General features: G+C 51.2%; 1 protein-coding gene across 9 annotated transcripts in view; it reads left to right on the top strand.

The window, feature by feature from the left end:
• The window catches only part of MPRIP (myosin phosphatase Rho interacting protein), a 123,214-nt gene that overhangs the window by 66,072 nt on the left and 29,241 nt on the right, over positions 1-27,901 (top strand). For 4 of the 9 annotated variants that reach the window (XM_075565848.1, XM_075565849.1, XM_075565846.1 and 1 more), the window contains exons 8-16: positions 4,570-4,705; positions 5,829-5,942; positions 11,766-11,822; positions 13,276-13,344; positions 13,884-13,973; positions 14,809-14,918; positions 15,692-15,730; positions 25,024-25,597; positions 26,896-27,012. In XM_075565848.1, coding sequence (XP_075421963.1) covers positions 4,570-4,705; positions 5,829-5,942; positions 11,766-11,822; positions 13,276-13,344; positions 13,884-13,973; positions 14,809-14,918; positions 15,692-15,730; positions 25,024-25,597; positions 26,896-27,012 — 1,306 coding nt within the window. Of the gene's footprint in view, positions 1-4,569; positions 4,706-5,828; positions 5,943-11,124; positions 11,198-11,765; positions 11,823-13,275; positions 13,345-13,883; positions 13,974-14,808; positions 14,919-15,691; positions 15,731-25,023; positions 25,598-26,895; positions 27,013-27,901 lie in introns of those variants that run through there. The other 5 variants (XM_075565847.1, XM_075565851.1, XM_075565854.1 and 2 more) reach the window with 2 other exon arrangements.

A 27,901-nucleotide genomic window follows, 5' to 3' on the forward strand; every position in this document is an offset into this window, starting at 1 on the left:
TTGATCCTTCATTCCATGTAGTAACAAGGGGGAGTAGGGGGTATGATAGCTTTTATTGGCCCTACAAGTGGTGGATATGTTACAAGCTTTCCTACCTCATGGGTAACCCAATGAAGGACCCTGAGAGATTGGAAAGCTTGTAAGATACAGTATCGCCCTCCTTTGTTACTACATAGAGCAGTGTGTGGAGGTCGCAGCCTGTCTGGACACTATTTATAGTTGGGGTCTGACTTTGGTAATCCAACTCTTGCAGTGCATTGTTACATAGTTTCCCTTCTGTGAATGTGCAGCATTGGGACAGCTGTGAAACCGTAAAGCAGGAGGGCACTCTGTAAAAGAAATGGCATCAAACCCTTGTCCCGTTCACATTAGGAAGCATGGTCTGTATACTCGTGTGCTGGTTTCTGCTGTATACCTTCTGCAAAAACATCTTCCCTTTCCCATCCTCCCAGGGCCAGAGGTGGCTGCAAAATAACATGACCGGCTTCCCAGAAAGTGGAAGGATTTAGCCTTGGAACACCTTCTGTAGCAGTATTAATGCTTCTGTTTAGAACTGGAAAATGCACAAAGCTACTAACAAATATCGCAGCTCACACAGATTTTATCTGCTACTTAGGAACTTTTAAAGTCAGGAATTAATGTATTTTCCCCTTTATTAGGCAGCATTGGATGAGGTGTCACTGGGGTTTTTTTGTTTGCCTTCCTCTAGATCAAAATACTGTAAATACAAATATAGGATAAGTATCTGTCTAAATTTAGCATAGGTTGAACTTGATGGACATATGTATCTTTTCAACCTCATCTGCAATGTAACTCCTACTTATTAAACTGCAGCCTCTCTGTGCGGTTAGCCTGTACAGGCATTTCTATACAGCATGAATGAAGACATTTAAAATAATGTGAGCGGATCTGACTTTGTCCGTAGGCCGCATGTCAGACGCGCGTCGTCATTTAGGAAAGAACGCTGCAGGTATTTAATACACAACTTCCCTGAACAAAAAAATCTTGGATTACATTATTATTAATCCGTAGTGGAGGGGAAGGATTATGTGAACGCCGCGATCAGCCGCCGCCTCTGGCTCTGAAAGGGTTAGAAAGGAAAGCCGCATGCTTCAGAATAAAAGACCCCCCCCCCCCTGTATCCTGCGCACTGCGTCACCGCGAGAAAACGGACAGCGCTGATTTTAGTTGCGTCCCCCACCTCCTGCTGCTGTGTACACCTGCTTTTCTTAAATCTGTTCCAATATCCGTCTCAATCCCGTGCTCAAGCCAATGACCCACCCCCCTCAAATGACCAATGGGTACAAATAAGCCGTGTTTGTGTAATCTGATTGCAATCCTCCCCTGTGTTGTACGAGATGATGGTTTTTGATTTGACTGACTTCTCTGATAATTAGTAATTTTCCTTTTGTGTGTGTTTATTTTCCCTGTTCACTCACTCTCCAGACTTTTTCTGTTTCCAGGTCTTGTTGCTCTTCACCTCCTCCTCCTGCTGCTGCTGTGCTGCTGCGCGAGGTGGCCATCTTTTCTGCGCCCGCTTCGCTGCCGTCTCATCTCAGTGTCCAAGTGTATGAGACCAGAGATGTGACTGTCTCTCTCCTAGGAAAACCAAATCTGCCTGTTTTTTTTTCTCCCCCTCCCCCCCAAATCTGCTACCTCCTTTGCTGCCCTCCCCCCTCTATGAATTTAACCCTCTCACTACCAGATGGGTTCTGCAAACTGCTTGTAGGGCAGAGCGTTGCAGGCCTGTCTGGCAGCACAAAGGTCAATGATCGGTGTGTGGTATTGCTGCTGATCAATTAACCACGTCACTGCCAGAGGGCCGTGAAGCTCATAGCACGACGGCAGTGAAAGAGTTAACCAATGGAATGCTTATATTAGGGGTGACGAGGGGGAGAGGTGTTGTTGGACTCACTGCGCGCACTGAAATAAAACAAAGCACTTGGGCCTGCAACCCCTTCTCCATCCAAATTCAAAATGCACAAGTAACTTTATCAGATCAACGTCTTGCCTGTACAGCCCTATAGGAGGCACTCCATCATATGGGGTCACGTGGTTCATGTTGGAAAGTGGCTGCGACCCCACAGTTGATCAGGACAGACGTCGGAAAGGAATGCTTAGAAATAAGCCAAGGATATGTGGGTGGGTTTCACAAAAACCCGTGTGACCCGGATAAAACATGGAAACTGCACAATAGGTTAAACTGGCTGCTTTGGTTCTAACGGTGAAGATCAGGTTAAACCTTCTCCGTGTCACAACTGACAGTCCTGTTAGTTACAAATAAAGGAATCTGCTCCGATCCCCAGTAATTGCAGATTCAGGTTTGTGTGTGTGTGTGTGTGTGTTGCACGCCTGTGTTTGTATGGAGAGGCTTCCTAATCTGCTCCAGGGGAGAGTAGAACCAGATTCTCCTGCTGGGGATTTCCGAGTGTTTAACAAGTGACTCCGGAGTCCGGGAGGAGACGCTGAATGTAATGGCGTGTAACTGTGTAACATCAAACGGCTTCCAGAGAACAGACACACCGGCGGTGTATTAAAGCACTTTGTGATCTTATGAAGTTAGGTGCAACTGCCAGAAATCCTAGGGCCAAAGGGGGTTGCCGTGCACCTCCGCCTGTGTCTGAACACGCTCACAGCGGCAGCACCGTGCACCCACACACACACACACACCAAGGGCTCTGACTTTAAAGCAACAGCCCCGTCCCCCAGGCATTGGGAGGTGCTTGCAGTGTTAGTCTTGAATAAACAAGGTTGTGGGTTCAGTTCCAGCCAAAGCCACCTCCTATTATACAGAGTGATCTCTCTATCGCCCCATTACCCACCTCCTATTATACAGAGTGATCTCTCTATCGCCCCATTACCCACCTCCTATTATACAGAGTGATCTCTCTATTGGCCTGTTACCCACCTGCTATTATACAGAGTGATCTCTCTATCGCCCCATTACCCTCCTCCTATTATACAGAGTGATCTCTCTATCGCCCCATTACCCACCTCCTATTATACAGAGTGATCTCTCTATCGCCCCATTACCCACCTGCTATTGTTGGCTACAGAAATACCTGTGTCCCAAACCATTTTTGGATAGAAAGGCCTTGGATCAGGGGTGGCGAACTCCAGTCTTCAAGGGCCACCAACAGGTCAGGTTTTCAGGTTATCCCTAATTGAGCATTGGTGGTGCTGTCATTCTGATTGAGCCACCTGTGCTGAAGCAGGGATATCCTTAAAACCTGACCTGTTGGTGGCCTTTTGAGTAGTGGAGTTGGCCACCCCTGCCCTAGATAAATACAATATATTATTTACAGTGGTAATTATAGTTGTATCTTTATTTCAAATGTCTCTGTTTTCTCCTGGTCACACACCTCATGATGAAATCCTTCGCTTGTTATGTAAACTAATATTTTTCGGGGCTCCTTAAAGATGGATGTAATTACAGGCATTCTCAGAACGGCTCTGCAATTTCGCCCTGATCAGTGCAGCTTCCGTTACGTGCTCCGCAAATGCGACTCGTCTCTTATGCTCAAAATCCAGACCTTAAATCTCAAACACCCTTGACCCGACCTTAAATCTTGAGCGTTGGTGGAGAAGCTGTTACATGGCCAAGTGCTTAATTGTTTTGTTTTTTACACTCCGGTATGTGTGGGTCGGGGGGATTCATGTAGGACCCTGTGGGCTGCCATAACCCATCCAATATTATAGGGGTGGGCTGATTCTATGGCAATCTAACCTATAAAGTGCCTCGTTGCCCTTCCAGCAATATTTGGATAGCACCTGGTAAAGCATGAACTTGTTCTGAGGCTTGCCCATTTCTGGGGGGTTTCTGCCTCTTCACAGAGTATATAACCACATCTTTATTGGGGGCAGGATGGGTTTTTACTCTCGTCTGTCATTCTGCCTCCGCCTTTCAGCACCCATGGGGTTAATTTGGTGTCCGTTTAAAAAAAGAAAAAACCAAACCAAAAAAAAATATTTGCTGGGTTATCGCAGACCTGCGTGTCCTGTGCTCTGGGCACCCAAGTACAGGAAGAGCCTCTCCACTTGTGTCCTCCTGCCCTGCCTGAAGAGGGCGCTGATGTCTCTGATTTTTATTGGTCTGATCTAATGTTCTGAAAGAAAAAAGTGTGTAGAACAATATTTGTAATCATTTTTTTACATTTTACTTTTAATATTCCCCCTGTTAATCAAATGTCTGAGGGCTTTTACAATATTTGGGGTAAGAGGCTTGTATGATTGTCACTCTCTTCCTTTTTGTATTAACTAATTATGACCCCATCATTACCCAAACATAGGACACTGTCTCTTATAAGACACTTTGCAGGACGTGGTAGGGAAGACGGTATTCATGGTGGACTGTCCATCTAAACATATATTTCTACTCCCAAGGGTGACGATGTTTGAAACATGGAATCGCTGTTTTCGGATTCCGCCCTCGGTATTTTTAATGTGGGTGGAGGGTTGGGGGCACCTCTGGGTGTGCGTTCGGCTCACCGCGCGTGTGTAATGCTCACACCCCACTCTCTGCCTTCGCTCTTAGCGTGTCCTCCTTCTCTTCCTTCCGGTGTTTTCCAGACGGTCCCAGGTCATCGAAAAATTTGAGGCTTTGGACATTGAGAAAGCGGAGAACATGGAGACCGCCTGCTCTCCCACCCGAACCAGCGAGGCCCGGCAAGGGCGCAGCGAGAAGCGCGCCTTTCCCAGGAAGCGGGTAAGCGTCTCCCACACACGTTACATTGCACAAGGCGGGCAGGGTGTGGGCATTACATCCCTGTCCTGCCATGTTTACAATCGGACGTTCCACTTCAGAGGCCAGTACCATAAATGCATGGCGGATACACTGCTCAATTGTGAGCTTTATATACAGCACGAGGGCCATTGTTTGCAGGTGATAAAACAACTCTGAATATTTATTTGAATATAATCAATGTGGCAACCTCTTCTAGTTTGTTCCATTTCCCATCCTGTGGATGATATGTTATCCGTCTCCTTGCCGGGGGGGGGGGGGGGGGAGGGGGAGAAAGGGGGGCTGTATGTATGTATGTATGTCTTTATTTGTATAGCGCCATAAAATGTACATAGCGCTTCACAGTAGTAATACATGTCATATAAATAACAAATATAAATAACACAACATGGGAATAAGTGCTTCAGACATACTGTAAAAGTAACATTAAGGAAGGAGTCCCTGCTCCGAGGAGCTTACAATCTAATTGGTAGGTAGGGAGAACGTACAGAGACAGTAGGAGGGAATACTAGTAAGTGCGTCTGCAGGAGGCCAAGCTTTGTGTCATGTGTCCATGATTATCCAGTGCTACTCATATGCTTCTTTAAGCAGATGTGTCTTAAGGTGGGTCTTAAAGGTGGATAGCGAGGGGGCTAGTCGGTTACACTGTTACACTGTAACAGTGTAGAGCTGTTATATGAGTTTTACCTTGTGGCACCTGCGCACAGGTCCTATGAAACCACTTCGGAGGCCTGTACCTTCACCCCTTCCCTTCTAGATGACCCCACAATGCGTTGGAAAGGAAATTCCCCTCCGCTCTAGCCCCGGGTGCCTTCCAGGAGTATGGAATCAATCCTAAAGGGGTATGACCTGATCTCCTTTATGTAGCGTTGCTGGAGACACGACTCCAATAAAGGAAATCCGAAATCAAATGGGCTGTAAAGATTAGGAACCTATGGAAGCCCTTACCTGGCGTCCGCTGCTTCAGCCTGTGTTAAAACAGGACTGAGTATCTCCACCTCCGCTCCATGTTGCCTCAGGGGGCTGGGAGATTACCCCACACCCCTGGCAGATCTTTTCCCCTCTCACTCTGATCTCTTCTTCGCAGGACTTTATACCAGAGCCTGGGGTCGGTTCCATCCCGGACGTTTCTGCCTCCTCTCTGTCCCCCTATCGCAGAGCCAAATCCCTGGACCGCAGGTCCACCGAATCCTCCATGACGGTGAGGAGCGTGGGGGAGGGTCTGTGCTGAAAAGTAGCAGTACTGTGCCTGGTTCAAGGTGATCCTACACGTGTCAGACAAGGAGGCAAAGCTCCCAGAGCTATATGTATATATGTAACTTTATTTTATATATAACTAGCTGAGAGACCCGGCGTTGCCCGGGATGTAATTTTGGGGGGGCGTACGACAGGGTTAGGCTACCCCTCCCCCTTGACAGCTAGGTGGGTGACTGAGTTGACTGAGTGTGTGGGTGACTGGGTGGGTGGGTGACACTTGACTGAGTGGGTGGGTGACTGAGTGGGTGGGTGACTTTGGGTCGGTTTGACTTTGGGTCGGTGGGTGGGTGACTTTGGGTCGGTGGGTGGGTGACTTGGGTCGGTGGGTGGGTACTTGGGTCGGTGGGTGGGTACTTGGGTCGGTGGGTGGGTGACTTTGGGTCGGTGGGTGTGTGACTTTGGGTCGGTGGGTGTGTGACTTTGGGTCGGTGGGTGTGTGACTTTGGGTCGGTGGGTGTGTGACTTTGGGTCGGTGGGTGTGTGACTTTGGGTCGGTGGGTGACTTTGGGTCGGTGGTTGGGTGGGTGAGTTGGGTCGGTGGGTGACTGACTGGGTGGGTGAGTGGGAGACTGACTGGGTGGGTGATTGGGAGACTGACTGGGTGGGTGAGTGGGAGACTGACTGGGTGGGTGAGTGGGAGACTGACTGGGTGGGTGAGTGGGAGACTGACTGGGTGGGTGAGTGGGAGACTGACTGGGTGGGTGAGTGGGAGACTGACTGGGTGGGTGAGTGGGAGACTGACTGGGTGGGTGAGTGGGAGACTGACTGGGTGGGTGAGTGGGAGACTGACTGGGTGGGTGAGTGGGAGACTGACTGGGTGGGTGAGTGGGAGACTGACTGGGTGGGTGAGTGGGAGACTGACTGGGTGGGTGAGTGGGAGACTGACTGGGTGGGTGAGTGGGAGACTGACTGGGTGGGTGAGTGGGAGACTGACTGGGTGGGTGAGTGGGAGACTGACTGGGTGGGTGAATGGGTGGGTGGGTGACTGACTGGGTGGGTGACTGACTGGGTGAGTGGGTGGGTGGGTGACTGACTGGGTGGGTGAGTGGGTGAGTGGGTGACTGACTGGGTGAGTGGGTGACTGACTGGGTGAGTGGGTGACTGACTGGGTGAGTGGGTGACTGACTGGGTGAGTGGGTGACTGACTGGGTGAGTGGGTGACTGACTGGGTGAGTGGGTGACTGACTGGGTGAGTGGGTGACTGACTGGGTGAGTGGGTGACTGACTGGGTGGGTGACTGACTGGGTGGGTGAGTGGGTGACTGACTGAATGGGTGACTGACTGAATGGGTGGGTGACTGAGTGGGTGGGTGACTGAGTGGGTGGGTGGGTGACTGGGTGGGTGGGTGAAAGTGACTGTTTGGGTGAGTGTGTGGGTGACTGGGTGACAGTGCGTGGGTGGGAGATGGTGTGTGACTTACCTTGACCCCGTGGCATCTGGCTGGGGCAGGAGGTGAGTTCGGGAAGCTGGGGGGGTGGGCAAGAGTGGCAGGAGTCTCGCGCCGCGCTTCCCCTCTCCGGTAGCGGCGCACGTGATGGGGAGTCCCGCGCCGCGTTTCCCCTCTCCGGTAGCGGCGCACGTGATGGGGAGTCCCGCGCCGCTTCCCCTCTCCGGTAGCGGCGCACGTGATGGGGAGTCCCGCGCCGCTTCCCCTCTCCGGTAGCGGCGCACGTGAGGGGGAGAGCAGGAGGCCCGGGCCGCGCTTCCCCTCTCCGGTAGCGGCGCACGTGAGGGGGAGAGCAGGAGGGCCGCGCCGCGAGGGGGGAGGAGCCTGGAGTTTGCTGCTGAGCAGCAGGGCGGCGCACGGTGAGGGTGATGGTGCGGCTGGGGATGTTGCGGAGCGTGGGGATTTGGGTAAGGTGGGGAGGGGGGAGAGAGTGAGGGGCACCGGGATAGGAGGGGCACCGGGAGAGGAGGGGCACCGGGAGAGGAGGGGGGGGGGTGTGGAAGGTGAGCTGCGGTCCAACTGACGGGGGAGAGTGTGTGTCCCTGTGTGTGTGTGTCCCTGTGTGTGTGTGTCCCTGTGTGTGTGTGTCCCTGTGTGTGTGTGTCCCTGTGTGTGTGTGTGTCCCTGTGTGTGTGTGTGTCCCTGTGTGTGTGTGTGTCCCTGTGTGTGTGTGTGTGTCCCTGTGTGTGTGTGTGTGTCCCTGTGTGTGTGTGTGTGTGTCCCTGTGTGTGTGTGTGTGTGTGTGTCCCTGTGTGTGTGTGTGTGTGTGTGTCCCTGTGTGTGTGTGTGTCCCTGTGTGTGTGTGTGTGTCCCTGTGTGTGTGTGTGTGTCCCTGTGTGTGTGTCCCTGTGTGTGTGTCCCTGTGTGTGTCCCTGTGTGTGTGTGTGTGTGTCCCTGTGTGTGTGTGTGTGTCCCTGTGTGTGTGTGTGTGTCCCTGTGTGTGTGTGTGTGTCCCTGTGTGTCCTTTGGCCCGTCACTCCGCCTCAGGCCAATGAGAGGTGTGCGGGGGCGGACCAAGGGACCAATGAGATTTCCCCTAGGGACACCGGACATTCAGGCAGGCAGGCAGGCATACAGTGCTTTCACTAATATAGTATAAGATATCTATATATATATATCTCAAATAAATTACAGTGTGTACATAGTTACATACATAGTTTCATAGTAGATGAGGTTGAAAAAGACATGTCAATCAAGTTCAACCTGTGCTAAATTTAGATGACAGATACTTTATCCTATATCAGTACTTACAGCATATTGATCCAGAGGAAGCAAAAAAAAAACCCCAGTGACAAGTTATCCAATGATATCTCATAAGGGGGAAAATACATTCCTTCCTGACTCCAAGAATTGGCAATCTGATTAATCCCTGGATCAACATCCTTCCCATGTATACTTATTTGGTATATCCCTGTATACCTTTCCTATCTAAAAAGATGTCCAACTTTTTTTTTTAACAAATCTATTGTATCTGCCATCAGCCTCCATGTGTAATGAATCCCACAGTGTAACTGCCCTTACTGTAAAGAACCCTTTTCTTTGTTGCTGGTGAAATCTCCTTTCCTCCAACCTAAAAGAATGCCCCCGAGTCCTTTGTACTGCCCGTGGGATGAATAGTTCTTTTGAAAGCTCCTTGTACTGTCCCGGAATATATTTGTATATAGTTATCATATCCCCTCCTAGACGCCTCTTTTCTAATGTAAATAAATCTAATTTAGCTAGCATCTCATAAGATAGATCCCCTTTATTAATTTGGTGGCTCTTCTCTGCACTCTCTCTTGATCCATAATGTCTTTTCTATGGAGTGGTGCCCAAAATTGTAGTCCATATTCAAGGTCTTACGCTTTGTAAAGGGGGCATAATTATGTTTACTTCCCTTCCATCCGTCTGTATAATACATTTTCATATAGCACGTTTTTCCCTATTGTATTGTATGTCTTTATTTATATAGCGCCATTAATGTACATAGCGCTTCACAGTAGTAATACATGTGGTAATCAAATAAATAACAGATAATATAAATAACAGATCATGGGAATAAGGGCTTCAGACATAAACGTAACATTAAGGAAGAGGAGTCCCTGCTCCGAGGAGCTTAGTCTAATTGGTTGGTAGGGAGAACGTACAGAGGGAGTTCTGGTAAGTGCGTCTTCAGGGGGCCAAGCTTTATATAATGTGTCCAGTATTATCCACAGTGCAATTCATATGCTTGTTTAAGCAAGTGTGTCTTAAGGTGGGTCTTAAAGGTGGATAGAGTGGGTGCTAGTTGGGTATTGAGGGAAAGGGCATTCCAGAGGTGTGGGGCAGTCAGTGAGAAAGGTTTAAGGCGGGAGAGGGCTTTAGATACAAAGGGGTTAGAAAGAAGACATACTTGAGAAGAATGCAAGAGTCGGGATGGTGCATAACGAGAAATTAGGGCTGAGATGTAAGGAGGGGCAGAAGAGTGTAAAGCTTTAAAAGTGAGGAGAAGAATGGAGTGTGAGATGCGGGATTTGATCGAAAGCCAGGAGAGGGATTTCAGGAGGTGAGACGCGGAGACAGATTTAGGAAAGAGCAGAGCAATTCTGGCAGCAGCGTTTAGGATAGATTGTAGGGGAAACAGGTGAGAGGCAGGAAGGCCGGACAGCAGGAGGTTACAGTAATCAAGACGGGAGAGAATGAGGGCCTGAGTCAGTGTTTTAGCAGTCGAGCAACAGAGGAAATGGCGTATCTTAGTGATATTGCGGAGGAAAAAGCGACAGGTTTTAGAAACGTTTTGAATGTGAGAGGAGTCGAGTGTGACCCCTAAGCAGCGTGCTTGGGCTACTGGGTGAATGATCGTACTTCCAACAGTAATGTGGAAGGAGGTAGTAGGGCCTGTATGAGGAGTTCTGTTTTTGCCATGTTGAGTTTAAGGCGACGGAGGGCCATCCAGGCTGATATAGCAGAGAGACATTCAGAAACTTTGGTTTGTGGGACAAATTGTCCCCAATGGGACACAAACCGTAATAATTGCAGTATGGTACGCAGCTCATAGGAATGTTACAGGCACAGTCCCTGCCCAGATGAGCTTACAATCTATGTTTCTGGTGCCTGAGGCACAGGGAGATAAAGTGACTTGCCAAAGGTCACAAGGAGCCGACACCAGGAATTGAACCAGGCTCCCCTGCTGCAAACTCTGTGTCACTGTTTCCAGAGTCCGTGTCTTTACTCACTGAGCCACTCTCTTTCTCTAAGATACTTTGTAGTTTTGCACAGAAAGCGCTGGTGCCATGTTCTCGCTGGCGCCATTGTGTTTGTTTCACGGGTCTCAGGTGCCACCGTCTGCTTCAGATTGGACTTGTAAGTTAGAGGTTATTTTGGGGGTCCTGGGCAGATCCCTCTCTTAGTTAGGAGGGGGCTTCTCTCTTTCCGTGAGGATATGTCTGGTATGCTCCATGCTCCCCCTGCCTCAGGATAGCTAGCATGCTCTGCAGACAGACGCCTTATAAAATGTGTCTGTATTTTGGACCCTACATCTATTTAAACCAGAAACCTGACTCTGGAACCCAAACTGTTCGGGGACCAAGGGGTGGTTAATGAGTGTGAGGTGGGACCCTCTGTATCATGGTTCTGAGACCACCTCCTCCCTTCCCTTTCAGGGGGAGTAGGGGGGGGGGTATTCTGGTGTCCTTATCATGTGACTGTGCTCGTGTATAAGTAGAGTCTGAGCAGGAAGTCTCGCACAGGAGAAGGTGCAGAATCCTGCCATGAGGCTAGATGGGAGAGAGAAGGTACAGTATGTAGGCTCCAGAGATGACACATGTCCAAGCTGTGCAGCTCCCGAGATCGTTTCACATGCGGTGGAGTCGGATTTATTTACATACAAAATGTTTTAGGGCTTTTTTTTTTTTTTTTTGCGATCCGAAACCCAAGACCCCAATTCCTGTGTAGGAGATGGGATGTGGGGGATCCTGGCAGACGGAGGGCATGGGAAATGGTTATTACAAAGGAACGTGAGCAGGAAGACACAGCCACAATGGTATCTGGGATAACATGGGATGGATTCCTTCCTATGCAGTCATAGAAATCTGACTCTTGTAATGCGTTTCTCCAGCAGAGTTACATTTCCTTTAACTAGGCAGACAGGGCGTTGCTAATTCCCTTGCTTTGATGTAGGGGATTTGTGGATAATTCAGGTTTGAGGTCAGGAAACCATATTCACATCTGTACTCCATGTCTACTGACTCTTGTGGACCCTGCATGGAATTGTGTGCGACTGAGCAAAGCCGCAGAGGGTTCTGGGTAATATGTCAGTCTGCAGTGTTCTGTGCTGATGTTTGGTGCTTCTTTTTCTTGCAGCCTGACTTGCTGAACTTCAAGAAGGGCTGGCTGACTAAGCAGTATGAGGATGGACAGGTAAGTCTGAGCTGACGGGCAATGAGTTCTGAGGCTTGTAAAGCTCCTAAAAGCAGCACAGACGTCGCAGTGAGTGGTGCGCTGGGAGAGTTTTTGTTCATGAGACACTTAAAATGGAAATGGATCTATGAGCCCAATCACACACCCCTGTTTAGTTAAGAGCCCCAGAGCAGCTGCCCCAATAGCAGAATTGGGGGGGTTCTTTATGTTCTTTGCTGATTATTTTGGTAACACGCTGTACTTGGAGGCCGGCTTTGTGCTTGTTGTGATGCGAGTTAGAAACTATGCAGACAGTGTGTTTACAAGCTGGGGAACACATGGGCAGGAGGCTCTCAGCGGTTACATCATAATCTTATTACAGCGGCCAGCTGTGCCCCCACTCCCCCCCCCCCCCCCCCCGGGGGCTGCAGGTTAAGTGCTGGGTTACTGGGTAATGTTAAACCCTGAGCACTTAGGCAGACACCGAGATGGAGCTGCCATTTGCTGCAAGTTGTCAGCATTGCATCTCCTGTATATATACACACACATAAACACACAAATATGTAGATATATATCTTTATCTATTTGTGTACCCCCGATGAAGCCGATACCTCACCCTCCCGTACGGGTGTCACTGCACGCCACAGCTGACTGCTCTGAATTACATACACCCCGGCATTGTTCTATTTCAGGTTAGATAGGGGAATTGCTGCTCATTATTAGCCGCTATGAGACTCGGGTTTGGTAACCCTCGGACTGGTGCAGGGTCAGTATGACCTGCATACAGCCAGCACAATCTATATCTGCAGGAGATCTGCACCTTGCTCAGAGACAATCAGCACTGATTAGCGCTCTGTTAATATACTATTAAGATACCTAGGGATCTGTACATACTCTGAAATGTTATCAAGTGGGCAGCGAGTAGATTTATACCCTTCACCTACCTGACACTATCCTGTCTATTTACCCATAGTTGGCATCTAAATGTTCAAAATGTTATGAATTTATTAGAATACCCTTCATTTGGCCCCTCATTACCACATCTAATAGGCTAATATTCAGTCCTTAAGAATTGACATAGCCTGCCACTTTATATTATTATCAGGACAGGCTTTTTCTGCCATTGCTGGCAGTACTCTGCAGTGAGACCACGCCTAGAAGCTTACACCCAGCTTTGATCATTTTTTGATTGTTTTTCATTTCTTTGCGTGACCTAATTTTCTGGCATTACTACCCGGGATCAATCCTTTTATGTTCACGTTTATTAAAAGTACATTTTTAAACCATGTTGTTGTTGTTGGGTACATTTGGAGAGCAGCTCTAGGGTAACCCTTTCCTCTTTGTGCGTGGCATGTGCGTGCGCATGTGTGCCCGCACTTATTGGAGGTAAATAGGAAGTCACTGCAGTGATGAGATCAGAGTGCAGTGCGCAGGGAGCTTACAGTGTAACCCAAATCCCTTTTTGTTTTGCTAGTGGAAGAAGCACTGGTTTGTGCTGACTGACCAGAGCCTGAGATATTACAGAGACTCTGTTGCAGAGGAGGTGAGTGTCTACTCACAGAACCTGCAGCCTCCTACCATCCAGTCTCACTCATTCACCTCTTCCCTTCTCTGCATACTCCTAATTAGATGTGTTTGTGTGATGTATATCTCTGCCATTGTACACACAATGGGACAGTCACAATGTATCACTGTCCTTGAGCCATAAGCCAGGCACACGTTCCAGTTCAGAGCCCAGTCTGATAACTACAACCCCCACCTCACTCCTCCCTTTTCTCTGCATTTCCCTTCTCAGGTGTCCTTATCTCTGTATCTCTCACTTCCTTTCTCCTGGCTTCTATTGTTCTGTATGGCAGTGACAGTCCCAGGATGGTCCACTCTCCATGCCCCCCCCCTTCTCTTTCCCTGCCCTCCCTCTCTCTCCCCCCTCTCCCTGCTCTCTCTCTCTCTCTCTCTCTTTCTTTCTTTCTTTCTTTCTCCCCCCCCCATCCCCCTCTGTCTCTCACCACCCATCTAACCTGTCTGTCTGTCTGTCTGTCTGTCTGTCTGTCTGTCTGTCTGTCTGTCTGTCTGTCTGTCCAGGCCGCTGACTTGGATGGAGAAATTGATCTATCCACCTGCTACGATGTCACAGAATATCCGGTCCAGAGGAACTATGGTTTCCAGATTCATGTGAGGATAATTTATCATTGGAACAAGCAAGATCATGCTAATAAATGACACATAACAATTGAGGCATTGTTTAGGGAGTGGGACAGGTGTTGATAATGTGTCATCCTGATGATTGGGGAGAGGGGGGGAGAAGTGGAAAGACTAAAATAAAATAAGACTAATGATGAGAGCAGGAGCCCCTGATGGAGTGGAGGACCTGCCTGTTTCCGCTCACCTGGATGCAGTGACAGGATTTTATTCTGTTTGGGCAGAAGACTCCACTAAATCCCCCTTTCTTCTGCTGACCAAACTTCTTAAAGACCCCCCCCAACAGGTCAGGTTTTAAGGATATCCCAGCTTCAGCATAGGTGGCTCAGTCTTTGACTGAGCTACTGATTGAGCTGCCCGTGCTGAAGCAGAGACTGATTGAGGCACCTGTGAAGATATCCTTTAAACCTGACCTGTTGGGGGGCAGGGGGAACGAGAAGGGGTCTTGAGGACTGGAGTTGAGAACCCCTGCTTTAACCCCTTCACTGCATGTGGGACCACACACTGCAGACCCGAGGAGGTCATACTCGCTCCTGATTTGCATGTATAGAAGCCGCGTGTCTCGATGCTGCTGTAACCTTGTACAGAATGTGTTATGGGGCCCAGGGATTTCTACACATTCTGACACCAAATCTGTGTGAAGTTGGTTTCACGATGATCTGAATCTCTCCGCTGCCTGCGCATCGTACAGCGTCTCCTAATGAGAGCGGTATAACAGAGCGCTGCGTTGCGGGGACCCTCTCTGTAACCTTGTCCTGAGGCCGCTCCTTGGTGTATTCTGACGGGCCGCTCTGGGTTGTTCTTTCAGACTAAGGAAGGGGAGTTCACACTGTCTGCAATGACCTCGGGCATCCGGCGGAACTGGATTCAGACCATCATTAAGCACGTGCGACCCAGCACAGCCCCCGACGTCACAAGGTGAGGCCGTAACCCTGAATTTGTGGGTCTCCCACTTCAGAGGGCGGTGCTGCTGCTCTCTCACGGTCATCCCCCCATCAGCGGACCGTTGCTTGTTAGAATGGAGGCGCCTGGCCTCGTGAAGCTGCTCCTTGTCCTGATTAGAAACATAGCCTGTCCTGCGATACGGTTCGGCTTGTGCATTCTGCATGGTCACTACAGGAGTCTGTCCCACACCCCCTCTCACTCTCTGTGCTCCCTCCTCTCTTCCTCTATCTCCTCTTCCAGGATATATGTATATTTATTTCCTCCCTTCTTTTTTATTAACTCTTCCTCTTTCCCTATCCTTCAATTTTTCTACCACTCTCCCTGAGACATGTTCCATGTCTCCCCCCTCTTTCTTCTCTCCCCCTCTCACTTCTCTCCCCCCTCTCTCTATGTCCTACCCCCCCTCTCTCTCTCTCTTTCTCTCTCCTACCCCCCTCTCTCTCTCCTACCCCTCTCTCTCTCTCCTACCCCCCCTCTCTCTCTTTCTCTGTCCTACCCCCTCTCTCTCTTTCTCTGTCCTACCCCCCCTCTCTCTCTCTTTCTCTGTCCTACCCCACCCTCTCTCTCTCCTACCCCCCTCTCCTACCCCCCCTCTCTTTCTCTGTCCTACCCCCCCTCTCTCTTTCTCTGTCCTACCCCACCCTCACTCTCTCCTACCCCTCTCTCTCCTACCCCCCTTCTCTCTCTCTTCCCCTGCCCTCCCCCTTTTCATTCCTCCATCTTTTTGATTTCCATGCAAACCCCAGGAAAAGCTTCTCTCTGAAACTGTCTGTGCTGAAGCCCAGGTTGGAAAGCTGTGTTCTCTCGTGTATTAACATCTTGTGGTTTGTATTCGTTGTGGCTCACTGCATGCTTTGCTTCTATCCCCATGAGCAGAACGCAGCCCGTTCTCTGGACGAGGTGTCTGTATATCTAATGTTTGGTGGCAGCGCCCGTTCTAGCAGCCACTCCAAATCTCCCCGTCATCTCCCCGTCACCTGCAGGTTCTAGAGCTCGCCTTTAGCTGTGCTGTTTCTGCACACGCTTGCTGCTTGTATGTGCTGTTTCTGCACACGCTTGCTGCGTGTACGTGCTGCCAGGTCACGATGTCCCAGCATGCAGCGTCCCTCCGTGTAGCCGTCACTGTCTCTGCTCAGTTCCATGAGATATAAACTGCTGTGCCAGTGTCACACGGACCTCGCCGTGCAGAGTGCTGGTGTATGAAGGTTATCTAATTGGCAGCTTGACATGCACCTGGTTACTTGCTGCGTCTCAGGTGTGCATGCATGTCCTTAACATGTTTTACACGTGCTCTGTCCCGCATCCTAATCATGTTAGTGCTGTACACAGATGAATATTACAGGCACACAGTTGCCACCTCTCCCACAGAGCTTACTCTCTAATTCTTTGTATCCGAGTCATGCACCCTTAGGTGACTTTCCCATGGTCACTGAACTAATATCTCCCACTTCAGAGGTGGGGTGGGGGGTGGAGGAATCTCTGCTCCCAGGGAATACAATGCTGCAATCCTCCCTTTTTGTAACCGGCTGTAGTATTGCAGTAAGCGGTGCTGTGCCTCTGCGCGTTCCCATGCTGTAGTATTGCAGTAAGCGGTGCTGTGCCTCCGCACGTTCCCAGGCTGTAGTATTGCAGTAAGCGGTGCTGTGCCTCCGCACGTTCCCAGGCTGTAGTATTGCAGTAAGCGGTGCTGTGCCTCCGCACGTTCCCAGGCTGTAGTATTGCAGTAAGCGGTGCTGTGCCTCCGCGCGTTCCCAGGCTGTAGTATTGCAGTAAGCGGTGCTGTGCCTCCGCGCGTTCCCAGGCTGTAGTATTGCAGTAAGCGGTGCTGTGCCTCCGCACGTTCCCAGGCTGTAGTATTGCAGTAAGCGGTGCTGTGCCTCCGCACGTTCCCAGGCTGTAGTATTGCAGTAAGCGGTGCTGTGCCTCCGCACGTTCCCAGGCTGTAGTATTGCAGTAAGCGGTGCTGTGCCTCTGCACGTTCCCAGGCTGTAGTATTGCAATAAGCGGTGCTGTGCCTCCGCACGTTCCCAGGCTGTAGTATTGCAGTAAGCGGTTCTGTGCCTCCGCACGTTCCCAGGCTGTAGTATTGCAGTAAGCGGTGCTGTGCCTCCGCACGTTCCCAGGCTGTAGTATTGCAGTAAGCGGTGCTGTGCCTCCGCACGTTCCCAGGCTGTAGTATTGCAGTAAGCGGTGCTGTGCCTCCGCACGTTCCCAGGCTGTAGTATTGCAGTAAGCGGTGCTGTGCCTCCGCACGTTCCCAGGCTGTAGTATTGCAGTAAGCGGTGCTGTGCCTCCGCACGTTCCCAGGCTGTAGTATTGCAGTAAGCGGTGCTGTGCCTCCGCACGTTCCCAGGCTGTAGTATTGCAGTAAGCGGTGCTGTGCCTCCGCACGTTCCCAGGCTGTAGTATTGCAGTAAGCGGTGCTGTGCCTCTGCACGTTCCCAGGCTGTAGTATTGCAGTAAGCGGTGCTGTGCCTCTGCACGTTCCCAGGCTGTAGTATTGCAGTAAGCGGTGCTGTGCCTCCGCACGTTCCCAGGCTGTAGTATTGCAGTAAGCGGTGCTGTGCCTCCGCACGTTCCCAGGCTGTAGTATTGCAGTAAGCGGTGCTGTGCCTCCGCTCGTTCCCAGGCTGTAGTATTGCAGTAAGCGGTGCTGTGCCTCCGCACGTTCCCAGGCTGTAGTATTGCAGTAAGCGGTGCTGTGCCTCCGCACGTTCCCAGGCTGTAGTATTGCAGTAAGCGGTGCTGTGCCTCCGCACGTTCCCAGGCTGTAGTATTGCAGTAAGCGGTGCTGTGCCTCCGCACGTTCCCAGGCTGTAGTATTGCAGTAAGCGGTGCTGTGCCTCCGCACGTTCCCAGGCTGTAGTATTGCAGTAAGCGGTTCTGTGCCTCCGCACGTTCCCAGGCTGTAGTATTGCAGTAAGCGGTGCTGTGCCTCTGCACGTTCCCAGGCTGTAGTATTGCAGTAAGCGGTGCTGTGCCTCCGCACGTTCCCAGGCTGTAGTATTGCAGTAAGCGGTGCTGTGCCTCCGCACGTTCCCAGGCTGTAGTATTGCAGTAAGCGGTGCTGTGCCTCTGCACGTTCCCAGGCTGTAGTATTGCAGTAAGCGGTGCTGTGCCTCCGCACGTTCCCAGGCTGTAGTATTGCAGTAAGCGGTGCTGTGCCTCCGCACGTTCCCAGGCTGTAGTATTGCAGTAAGCGGTGCTGTGCCTCTGGACGTTCCCAGGCTGTAGTATTGCAGTAAGCGGTGCTGTGCCTCCGCACGTTCCCAGGCTGTAGTATTGCAGTAAGCGGTGCTGTGCCTCCGCACGTTCCCAGGCTGTAGTATTGCAGTAAGCGGTGCTGTGCCTCCGCACGTTCCCAGGCTGTAGTATTGCAGTAAGCGGTGCTGTGCCTCCGCACGTTCCCAGGCTGTAGTATTGCAGTAAGCGGTGCTGTGCCTCTGCACGTTCCCAGGCTGTAGTATTGCAGTAAGCGGTGCTGTGCCTCCGCACGTTCCCAGGCTGTAGTATTGCAGTAAGCGGTGCTGTGCCTCCGCACGTTCCCAGGCTGTAGTATTGCAGTAAGCGGTGCTGTGCCTCCGCACGTTCCCAGGCTGTAGTATTGCAGTAAGCGGTGCTGTGCCTCTGCACGTTCCCAGGCTGTAGTATTGCAGTAAGCGGTGCTGTGCCTCCGCACGTTCCCAGGCTGTAGTATTGCAGTAAGCGGTGCTGTGCCTCCGCACGTTCCCAGGCTATAGTATTGCAGTAAGCGGTGCTGTGCCTCTGCACGTTCCCAGGCTGTAGTATTGCAGTAAGCGGTGCTGTGCCTCCGCACGTTCCCAGGCTGTAGTATTGCAGTAAGCGGTGCTGTGCCTCCGCACGTTCCCAGGCTGTAGTATTGCAGTAAGCGGTGCTGTGCCTCCGCACGTTCCCAGGCTGTAGTATTGCAGTAAGCGGTGCTGTGCCTCCGCACGTTCCCAGGCTGTAGTATTGCAGTAAGCGGTGCTGTGCCTCCGCACGTTCCCAGGCTGTAGTATTGCAGTAAGCGGTGCTGTGCCTCTGCACGTTCCCAGGCTGTAGTATTGCAGTAAGCGGTGCTGTGCCTCTGCACGTTCCCAGGCTGTAGTATTGCAGTAAGCGGTGCTGTGCCTCCGCACGTTCCCAGGCTGTAGTATTGCAGTAAGCGGTGCTGTGCCTCCGCACGTTCCCAGGCTGTAGTATTGCAGTAAGCGGTGCTGTGCCTCCGCACGTTCCCAGGCTGTAGTATTGCAGTAAGCGGTGCTGTGCCTCCGCTCGTTTCCAGGCTGTAGTATTGCAGTAAGCGGTGCTGTGCCTCCGCACGTTCCCAGGCTGTAGTATTGCAGTAAGCGGTGCTGTGCCTCCGCACGTTCCCAGGCTGTAGTATTGCAGTAAGCGGTGCTGTGCCTCCGCACGTTCCCAGGCTGTAGTATTGCAGTAAGCGGTGCTGTGCCTCTGCACGTTCCCAGGCTGTAGTATTGCAGTAAGCGGTGCTGTGCCTCCGCACGTTCCCAGGCTGTAGTATTGCAGTAAGCGGTGCTGTGCCTCCGGACGTTCCCAGGCTGTAGTATTGCAGTAAGCGGTGCTGTGCCTCCGGACGTTCCCAGGCTGTAGTATTGCAGTAAGCGGTGCTGTGCCTCCGCACGTTCCCAGGCTGTAGTATTGCAGTAAGCGGTGCTGTGCCTCCGCACGTTCCCAGGCTGTAGTATTGCAGTAAGCGGTGCTGTGCCTCCGCACGTTCCCAGGCTGTAGTATTGCAGTAAGCGGTGCTGTGCCTCTGCACGTTCCCAGGCTGTAGTATTGCAGTAAGCGGTGCTGTGCCTCCGCACGTTCCCAGGCTGTAGTATTGCAGTAAGCGGTGCTGTGCCTCCGCACGTTCCCAGGCTGTAGTATTGTAGTAAGCGGTGCTGTGCCTCCGCACGTTCCCAGGCTGTAGTATTGCAGTAAGCGGTGCTGTGCCTCCGCACGTTCCCAGGCTGTAGTATTGCAGTAAGCGGTGCTGTGCCTCCGCACGTTCCAGGCTGTAGTATTGCAGTAAGCGGTGCTGTGCCTCCGCACGTTCCCAGGCTGTAGTATTGCAGTAAGCGGTGCTGTGCCTCCGCACGTTCCCAGGCTGTAGTATTGCAGTAAGCGGTGCTGTGCCTCCGCACGTTCCCAGGCTGTAGTATTGCAGTAAGCGGTGCTGTGCCTCCGCACGTTCCCAGGCTGTAGTATTGCAGTAAGCGGTGCTGTGCCTCCGCACGTTCCCAGGCTGTAGTATTGCAGTAAGCGGTGCTGTGCCTCCGCACGTTCCCAGGCTGTAGTATTGCAGTAAGCGGTGCTGTGCCTCCGCACGTTCCCAGGCTGTAGTATTGCAGTAAGCGGTGCTGTGCCTCCGCACGTTCCCAGGCTGTAGTATTGCAGTAAGCGGTGCTGTGCCTCTGCGCGTTCCCAGGCTGTAGTATTGCAGTAAGCGGTGCTGTGCCTCCGCACGTTCCCAGGCTGTAGTATTGCAGTAAGCGGTGCTGTGCCTCCGCATGTTCCCAGGCTGTAGTATTGCAGTAAGCGGTGCTGTGCCTCCGCACGTTTCCAGGCTGTAGTATTGCAGTAAGCGGTGCTGTGCCTCCGCATGTTCCCAGGCTATAGTATTGCAGTAAGCGGTGCTGTGCCTCCGCACGTTCCCAGGCTGTAGTATTGCAGTAAGCGGTGCTGTGCCTCCGCACGTTCCCAGGCTGTAGTATTGCAGTAAGCGGTGCTGTGCCTCTGCACGTTCCCAGGCTGTAGTATTGCAGTAAGCGGTGCTGTGCCTCCGCACGTTCCCAGGCTGTAGTATTGCAGTAAGCGGTGCTGTGCCTCCGCACGTTCCCAGGCTGTAGTATTGCAGTAAGCGGTGCTGTGCCTCTGCGCGTTCCCAGGCTGTAGTATTGCAGTAAGCGGTGCTGTGCCTCCGCACGTTCCCAGGCTGTAGTATTGCAGTAAGCGGTGCTGTGCCTCCGCACGTTCCCAGGCTGTAGTATTGCAGTAAGCGGTGCTGTGCCTCCGCACGTTCCCAGGCTGTAGTATTGCAGTAAGCGGTGCTGTGCCTCCGCACGTTCCCAGGCTGTAGTATTGCAGTAAGCGGTGCTGTGCCTCCGCACGTTCCCAGGCTGTAGTATTGCAGTAAGCGGTGCTGTGCCTCCGCACGTTCCCAGGCTGTAGTATTGCAGTAAGCGGTGCTGTGCCTCCGCACGTTCCCAGGCTGTAGTATTGCAGTAAGCGGTGCTGTGCCTCCGCACGTTCCCAGGCTGTAGTATTGCAGTAAGCGGTGCTGTGCCTCCGCACGTTCCCAGGCTGTAGTATTGCAGTAAGCGGTGCTGTGCCTCCGCACGTTCCCAGGCTGTAGTATTGCAGTAAGCGGTGCTGTGCCTCTGCACGTTCCCAGGCTGTAGTATTGCAGTAAGCGGTGCTGTGCCTCCGCACGTTCCCAGGCTGTAGTATTGCAGTAAGCGGTGCTGTGCCTCCGCACGTTCCCAGGCTGTAGTATTGCAGTAAGCGGTGCTGTGCCTCCGCACGTTCCCAGGCTGTAGTATTGCAGTAAGCGGTGCTGTGCCTCCGCACGTTCCCAGGCTGGAGTATTGCAGTAAGCGGTGCTGTGCCTCGCACGTTCCCAGGCTGGAGTATTGCAGTAAGCGGTGCTGTGCCTCCGCACGTTCCCAGGCTGGAGTATTGCAGTAAGCGGTTCTGTGCCTCCGCACGTTCCCAGGCTGTAGTATTGCAGTAAGCGGTGCTGTGCCTCCGCACGTTCCCAGGCTGTAGTATTGCAGTAAGCGGTGCTGTGCCTCCGCACGTTCCCAGGCTGTAGTATTGCAGTAAGCGGTGCTGTGCCTCCGCACGTTCCCAGGCTGTAGTATTGCAGTAAGCGGTGCTGTGCCTCCGCACGTTCCCAGGCTGTAGTATTGCAGTAAGCGGTGCTGTGCCTCCGCACGTTCCCAGGCTGTAGTATTGCAGTAAGCGGTGCTGTGCCTCCGCACGTTCCCAGGCTGTAGTATTGCAGTAAGCGGTGCTGTGCCTCCGCTCGTTTCCAGGCTGTAGTATTGCAGTAAGCGGTGCTGTGCCTCTGGACGTTCCCAGGCTGTAGTATTGCAGTAAGCGGTGCTGTGCCTCCGCACGTTCCCAGGCTGTAGTATTGCAGTAAGCGGTGCTGTACCTCCGCACGTTCCCAGGCTGTAGTATTGCAGTTAGCGGTGCTGTGCCTCCGCACGTTCCCAGGCTGTAGTATTGCAGTAAGCGGTGCTGTGCCTCTGCACGTTCCCAGGCTGTAGGATTTCTGTACGATACCTTCAGAAAAGGAAATCTAGTGACGGCAAGACGTATCTGTGACAATAAACACAGCATAGTAATACCAAGTATGACTATTCATGTCCAGCTCCTCAGGCACAGATACCCTTGGTGGGTGACTGTCACGATAGCTTATGACAGGTTGTAATTTACACCAAAAAATATATATAACTGGGTTGAACTGGGACGAGACTTAGATATGATAAAATATAATTTATTCCTTGATAAAGGTGAACACACAAGATATACAAATAACAAGCAAAATATAGACACTCACTTAAGATGGAAATGATGAAACAGTCAAATCTAGACTGGTAGTTCATACAGCAATCTTCATAATCCCAAGACACGAAAGACATGAAAGACATGAAAGACAATAGCCATAGGCTGAGCCTGGTTCCTATACAATTATTTCCCATTGAACACAACCTAAACCCAGCCCCTCTCATAAATCAGTGGTGAAGTTGACAGTTTTCCTCAGAGTTAAACTCCTCCCACCCAAGGACGTTTACAAACTGCTTTTCCTATCTAAATAACTTCATAACTTCAGTTTAGTAGTACCTACCGGCACGCGAGACATATTAATACATTCCGGCACGCATGACGCTCCCAACGAGACTAAATATTACAGTGTAATATTAAAATTAAGAGCGATATTAATATCTGTCTCTTCGAACCGGCTAAACATCAGGTGTTTGTATTCCTTATGTGCCAATCAGTCCCACTAATACACATATGTAACTTTTAGCATGTTCAGCCGAGGACATCTCATAATATTCTTATATTTAATATGGTCACTCATTCTGATCTCTCCTTGGGTAACCGCAGCCCTGGCCCCCATCAATAAATCTCTTGGAAGCAGATTTTGGCTTCCATTGAAGTGGGAAGTATCCCACTTAAAAAACATTCACTTTCTTGGTTCCTGCCCCCAACATAAACAATTAGGGCAGTTACCTTTTAGTCACTGGTGCTATGTTTCACACCCAATGCCCCAGACCTCCTGGCCTAGCTGTCTCCCAGCAATATTCCCTTGGCCTGCAAATTGGGTATTAACATACTGTGCACCAAAACCCCCATCTGTACTTTTTCACACCCAACTTCAATCAAGCCCTTTGAAGCCCAGATATTTCTGAAAAGACACACCACTTTTGTATTTTCTTAAACTGTAGCTCATTAACCCCTTAAGCCCCAGTGTGTGTGTGGTGCAGACACTGGCCCAGAAACAATACATTTATACACATTTGGATATCGAAGCAAGGCAAAACACATTACTGGACCTCAGTCCAGTTAACCCCTTGCTTCCCTGATGAGAGTAGAGGGTGGCCAAATGGGGTTGTAACCCCTTAAAGCCCGGGCCAAATCCTCCCCATCGTCATCACAATGACCCTTTGGGACCGTGCACATTGTCCAATCTTTACTCTGTGCATTCACTAGGACCTGATAGAGGGGATGGAAGTGGTTAGTTTCCAGTCCGGCTGGTATATGCTGTGTACGTTATGTTTGGCTGCATGCGTTATATCTGGGAAATTATGTTAATTGTTAAAGGAGAAATCCAAACTACTTTTGTTTTTTCTTCATTTTTTAATACATGTTGTAAGCGGGGGGGGGGTCTCCAGAGCTGAACCCCATTCATTTCAGCTCCATGGACCCCCCTGCTTCATTAGATACCTCCGTAGTGGGCGCCGGTATCTCCTGCAGTTCGAAGCCCCCCGGTCACATGGACCAATAGGAAACCGCACTGGGTGATGTCACGGATTCCTATTGGCCCGCAGGGTGCGGGAGCTTTGAAAAGCAGACATATAGTGAACCCTGGAGTGGTTACTGGCCCCCACTACGGAGGCAAGTATCTCCGGAAGCAGAGGGTCCCCAGAGCTGAAATGAACGAGGTTTTGCTCCGGAGACCCCCTGCTGCAATCCTGTATTGAAAAAAAAATGAAGAGAGAACACCGGTTTGGATTGCCTCTAAGGTCTTTTGTTACCTGCCGTCAATCTCCCCGATAAATTGAATCCCACACTTCCTCTAATGGGGTGAGTGTGTTTCAAATTACGAGCCCCTTACGATTGGTTGAAGTAGAGTTCAATGATACATTGTGGTCTTCGTGAAGCAGAAGATTCTTCCCCAACCGGCCAGTCTGGTTACGAAGTATGAAGGCGAGCTGCTCTTGGAAGCTCTTTGTTATAGATAACCCGCCTCCAGATGTGATCTCTAGTTGGCCTTACTGTGCTCTCACAAGCTTATTTAGACTAACTACGGAGGCTCCGATGCAAGTCTTGCTGTGTGCAAAATATATGGTATTACCATAAAAACATAGAAATATTCATAAGATCCTCTGTCTAAAGTCTATCTGATGTAAGACCTTATAGTATTCGATCGGCAGGGTTTCTCTTATGTACGTTCAAAGTATTTGTGTTGTTCCTTTGCTGTGTTTTACATCTGTTTGGAGGCTGTTCTGTGCACCCACAACCCTTTCAGTAAAGGACTCTCCGTTGAACCTTCCCCACCCCCCTTTATGTAGCTCATGCGACACTCTTATTGCAAAGTACTTTCTTCATTTAACTGGACCTTTCTGAAATAATGTAGAAGCCTTTCCTGTGCCCTCCTCTCCCTCCTGAATGGTGATCCCACTGATGTCCCCGTACTGCTTTTCATGTAAATCCCACGCTGGTTATCTCGTGTCCGTCTGTATATGAGGCCCCCTCCAGGGTCAGCGCAGCTGCAATGTATCTCCCGCGTGGAGTTCCATGCCCCGTTACATCGTGCCTTCTCATTCCCTCTCCCCAGCTCTCTGCCAGAGGAGAAGAGTAAAACCTTGTCGTCCTACGACCCCGTCTCTAAGCAGAGCGACAAGCAGGACTCTGAGCACTCCGACGCCGACACGGAGCAGAAGCGGAGCCGGGCGCGCGAGCGCAGGAGGGAGGGCCGCTCGAAAACCTTCGACTGGGCCGAGTTCCGCCCCATCCAGCAGGCGCTGGCTCAGGAAAGGGCGCAGGCAGCCGAGGCGCTGAAATCCACGTCATCCTACGACACAACGGACTCAAAGAGCGACCTGGGGGAGTTGGAGCGAGAGCGTGCCCGCAGGAGGGAGGAGCGCAGGAAGAGGTTCGAGAGCTCCGAATCGGTGGAAGAGTCTGCAGTGGACGACGCCTCTCACATGGAGGTCGACAGGGGTCCCGTGTCTCCCGATGCCACTGATGGGAGACACGGCGAAGTCCAAGTGGAAATCGAGCACCGCTGGCAGCAAGTGGAGACCACCCCCCTCCGAGAAGAGAAGCAGATACCTATAGCCCCTGTTCAACTACCCACTGCCCCCCATACGCTTCACTCAGAGGATATCACCATCCTGCTGGAGAAGCAGGTAAGATGTTTTTCAAGCCTGCTATATTTCCGACTGTGTGTGTGTGTGTGTGTGTGTGTGTGTGTGTGTGTGTGTGTGTGTGTGTGTGTGTGTGTGTGTGTGTGTGTGTGTGTGTGTGTGTGTGTATGTAACACAAACACACGTCAAACTGGCACCCTTTAAAGATCCAGAAATGATAGAGGAGCTGTCAGTGAGTGCGGGGGGGGGGGGGGGGAAGAGGGTGTGTGAGAGGAGCTCTGTGTGTGGTGGGGTGAGAGGAGCTGTCGGTGAGTGGGGGGGGGGTGAGAGGAGCTGTCAATAAGGAGGCGGTGAGCGGAGCTGTCAGTGAGTGGGGGAGGGGGGGTGAGAGGAGCTGTCAGCCAGGGGGGAGCTGTCGGTGAGGGGGGAGGGTGTGAGAGGAGCGGTCAGTGAGTGGGGAGCTGTCAGTGAAGGGGGGCGGGTGAGAGGAGCTGTCAGCCAGGGGGGAGCCGTCGGTGAGGGGGGAGGGTGTGAGAGGAGCGGTCAGTGAGTGGGGGAGTGAATGGAGCTGTCAGTGATGGGGGGGGGTGACAGGAGCTGTCGGTGAGGGGTTCTATGGATGGCAGGAGGAAGTGACAGTCGAAGTTTGAGTGGGGAAATGGGCAGTTGATGGCTAAACGCAGATAAAGCTAGAGAGGAGAATGTAATTACAGTAAATAAATAAAAACTTTGAATGAGGAAGGAAAAAGCCAAACTACTGTGACTATCCAGTGAAGAGGAAACTATGAGAAAACAGAGTCCCTGTTTGGATATGCACTCTACCTCACATTTGTAAATTATGCATACTGGAAAGAGGTGGTGTGTACCACCTCCACTGATTTGAAAAAAATATTTTATTTAATTATGAACAAAAGGAAAACAAATATTGATTAAAACTATAAAACTCGCAACAGTGCTTGTATAGAAACGCAGGTCAATGTATAGAAATATTGTCCCTGCTGTTATGAACTGTGAAAATAACCTAACAGATGCGAGCAGCCCTGGCAGATGTCTGCATATGATAAGTTCTGTATCTTGGCATATGTGCTAGTGCTTCAAAAGAAGTGCTGAGTGTACACTGTGTAGTGTGAAATATTAAACCCAAGACTCTCTGAATAATGAGAATATATGCTAAATACACACAAATAGGGTTTATTTATTTACAATATAATCTGCCTAGATAACTGAATTACCAACTATGCATGGCACTTCTTTTGAAGCACTAGCACATATGCCTAGATACAGTATTTGTGTATATTTATTTTGAGCTGTGTTTTGCGTTGTCTCACCCCTTGCACCAGCTGGAGCAGAGTCAGAGAGAGGTATCCGGCCTCCTGGAGCAGAAGCTTGTGTTACAGCAGCGTCTGAAGGAATCGCTGGCGCTTCAGCACAGCGCGAGGGACGGATACGTGTTGCAGGTACCAGGAGCATTATCTGATTAACCCTTTCACTTGCATTGCTTGCAATGCATTGCAGGCTCCCCTGGCAGTGATGGGGTTAACAACTTTAGTGTCAGCAGGGTCTGCAACACGTTGCTTTGCATGCTTCTCACACTGAGCTTAGGTCCGTGCAGTGGCACTCAGCCGGCTTCTCACACTGAGCTTAGGTCCGTGCAGTGGCACTCAGCCGGCTTCTCTCACACTGAGCTTTGGTCCGTGCAGTGGCACTCAGCCGGCTTCTCTCACACTGAGCTTAGGTCCGTGCAGTGGCACTCAGCCGGCTTCTCACACGTGAGCTTTGGTCCGTGCAGTGGCACTCAGCCCTTCTCTCACACTGAGCTTTGGTCCGTGCAGTGGCACTCAGCCCTTCTCTCACACTGAGCTTAGGTCCGTGCAGTGGCACTCAGCCCTTCTCTCACACTGAGCTTTGGTCCGTGCAGTGGCACTCAGCCGGCTTCTCTCACACTGAGCTTTGGTCCGTGCAGTGGCACTCAGCCCTTCTCTCACACTGAGCTTTGGTCCGTGCAGTGGCACTCAGCCCTTCTCTCACACTGAGCTTTGGTCCGTGCAGTGGCACTCAGCCGGCTTCTCACACTGAGCTTTGGTCCGTGCAGTGGCACTCAGCCCTTCTCTCACACTGAGCTTTGGTCCGTGCAGTGGCACTCAGCCCTTCTCTCACACTGAGCTTTGGTCCGTGCAGTGGCACTCAGCCCTTCTCTCACACTGAGCTTTGGTCCGTGCAGTGGCACTCAGCCCTTCTCTCACACTGAGCTTAGGTCCGTGCAGTGGCACTCAGCCCTTCTCTCACACTGAGCTTTGGTCCGTGCAGTGGCACTCAGCCCTTCTCTCACACTGAGCTTAGGTCCGT

The sequence above is a fragment of the Ascaphus truei genome, chromosome 11 (genome assembly GCF_040206685.1).
Source record: "Ascaphus truei isolate aAscTru1 chromosome 11, aAscTru1.hap1, whole genome shotgun sequence".
Taxonomy (NCBI): Eukaryota; Metazoa; Chordata; class Amphibia; order Anura; family Ascaphidae; genus Ascaphus; species Ascaphus truei.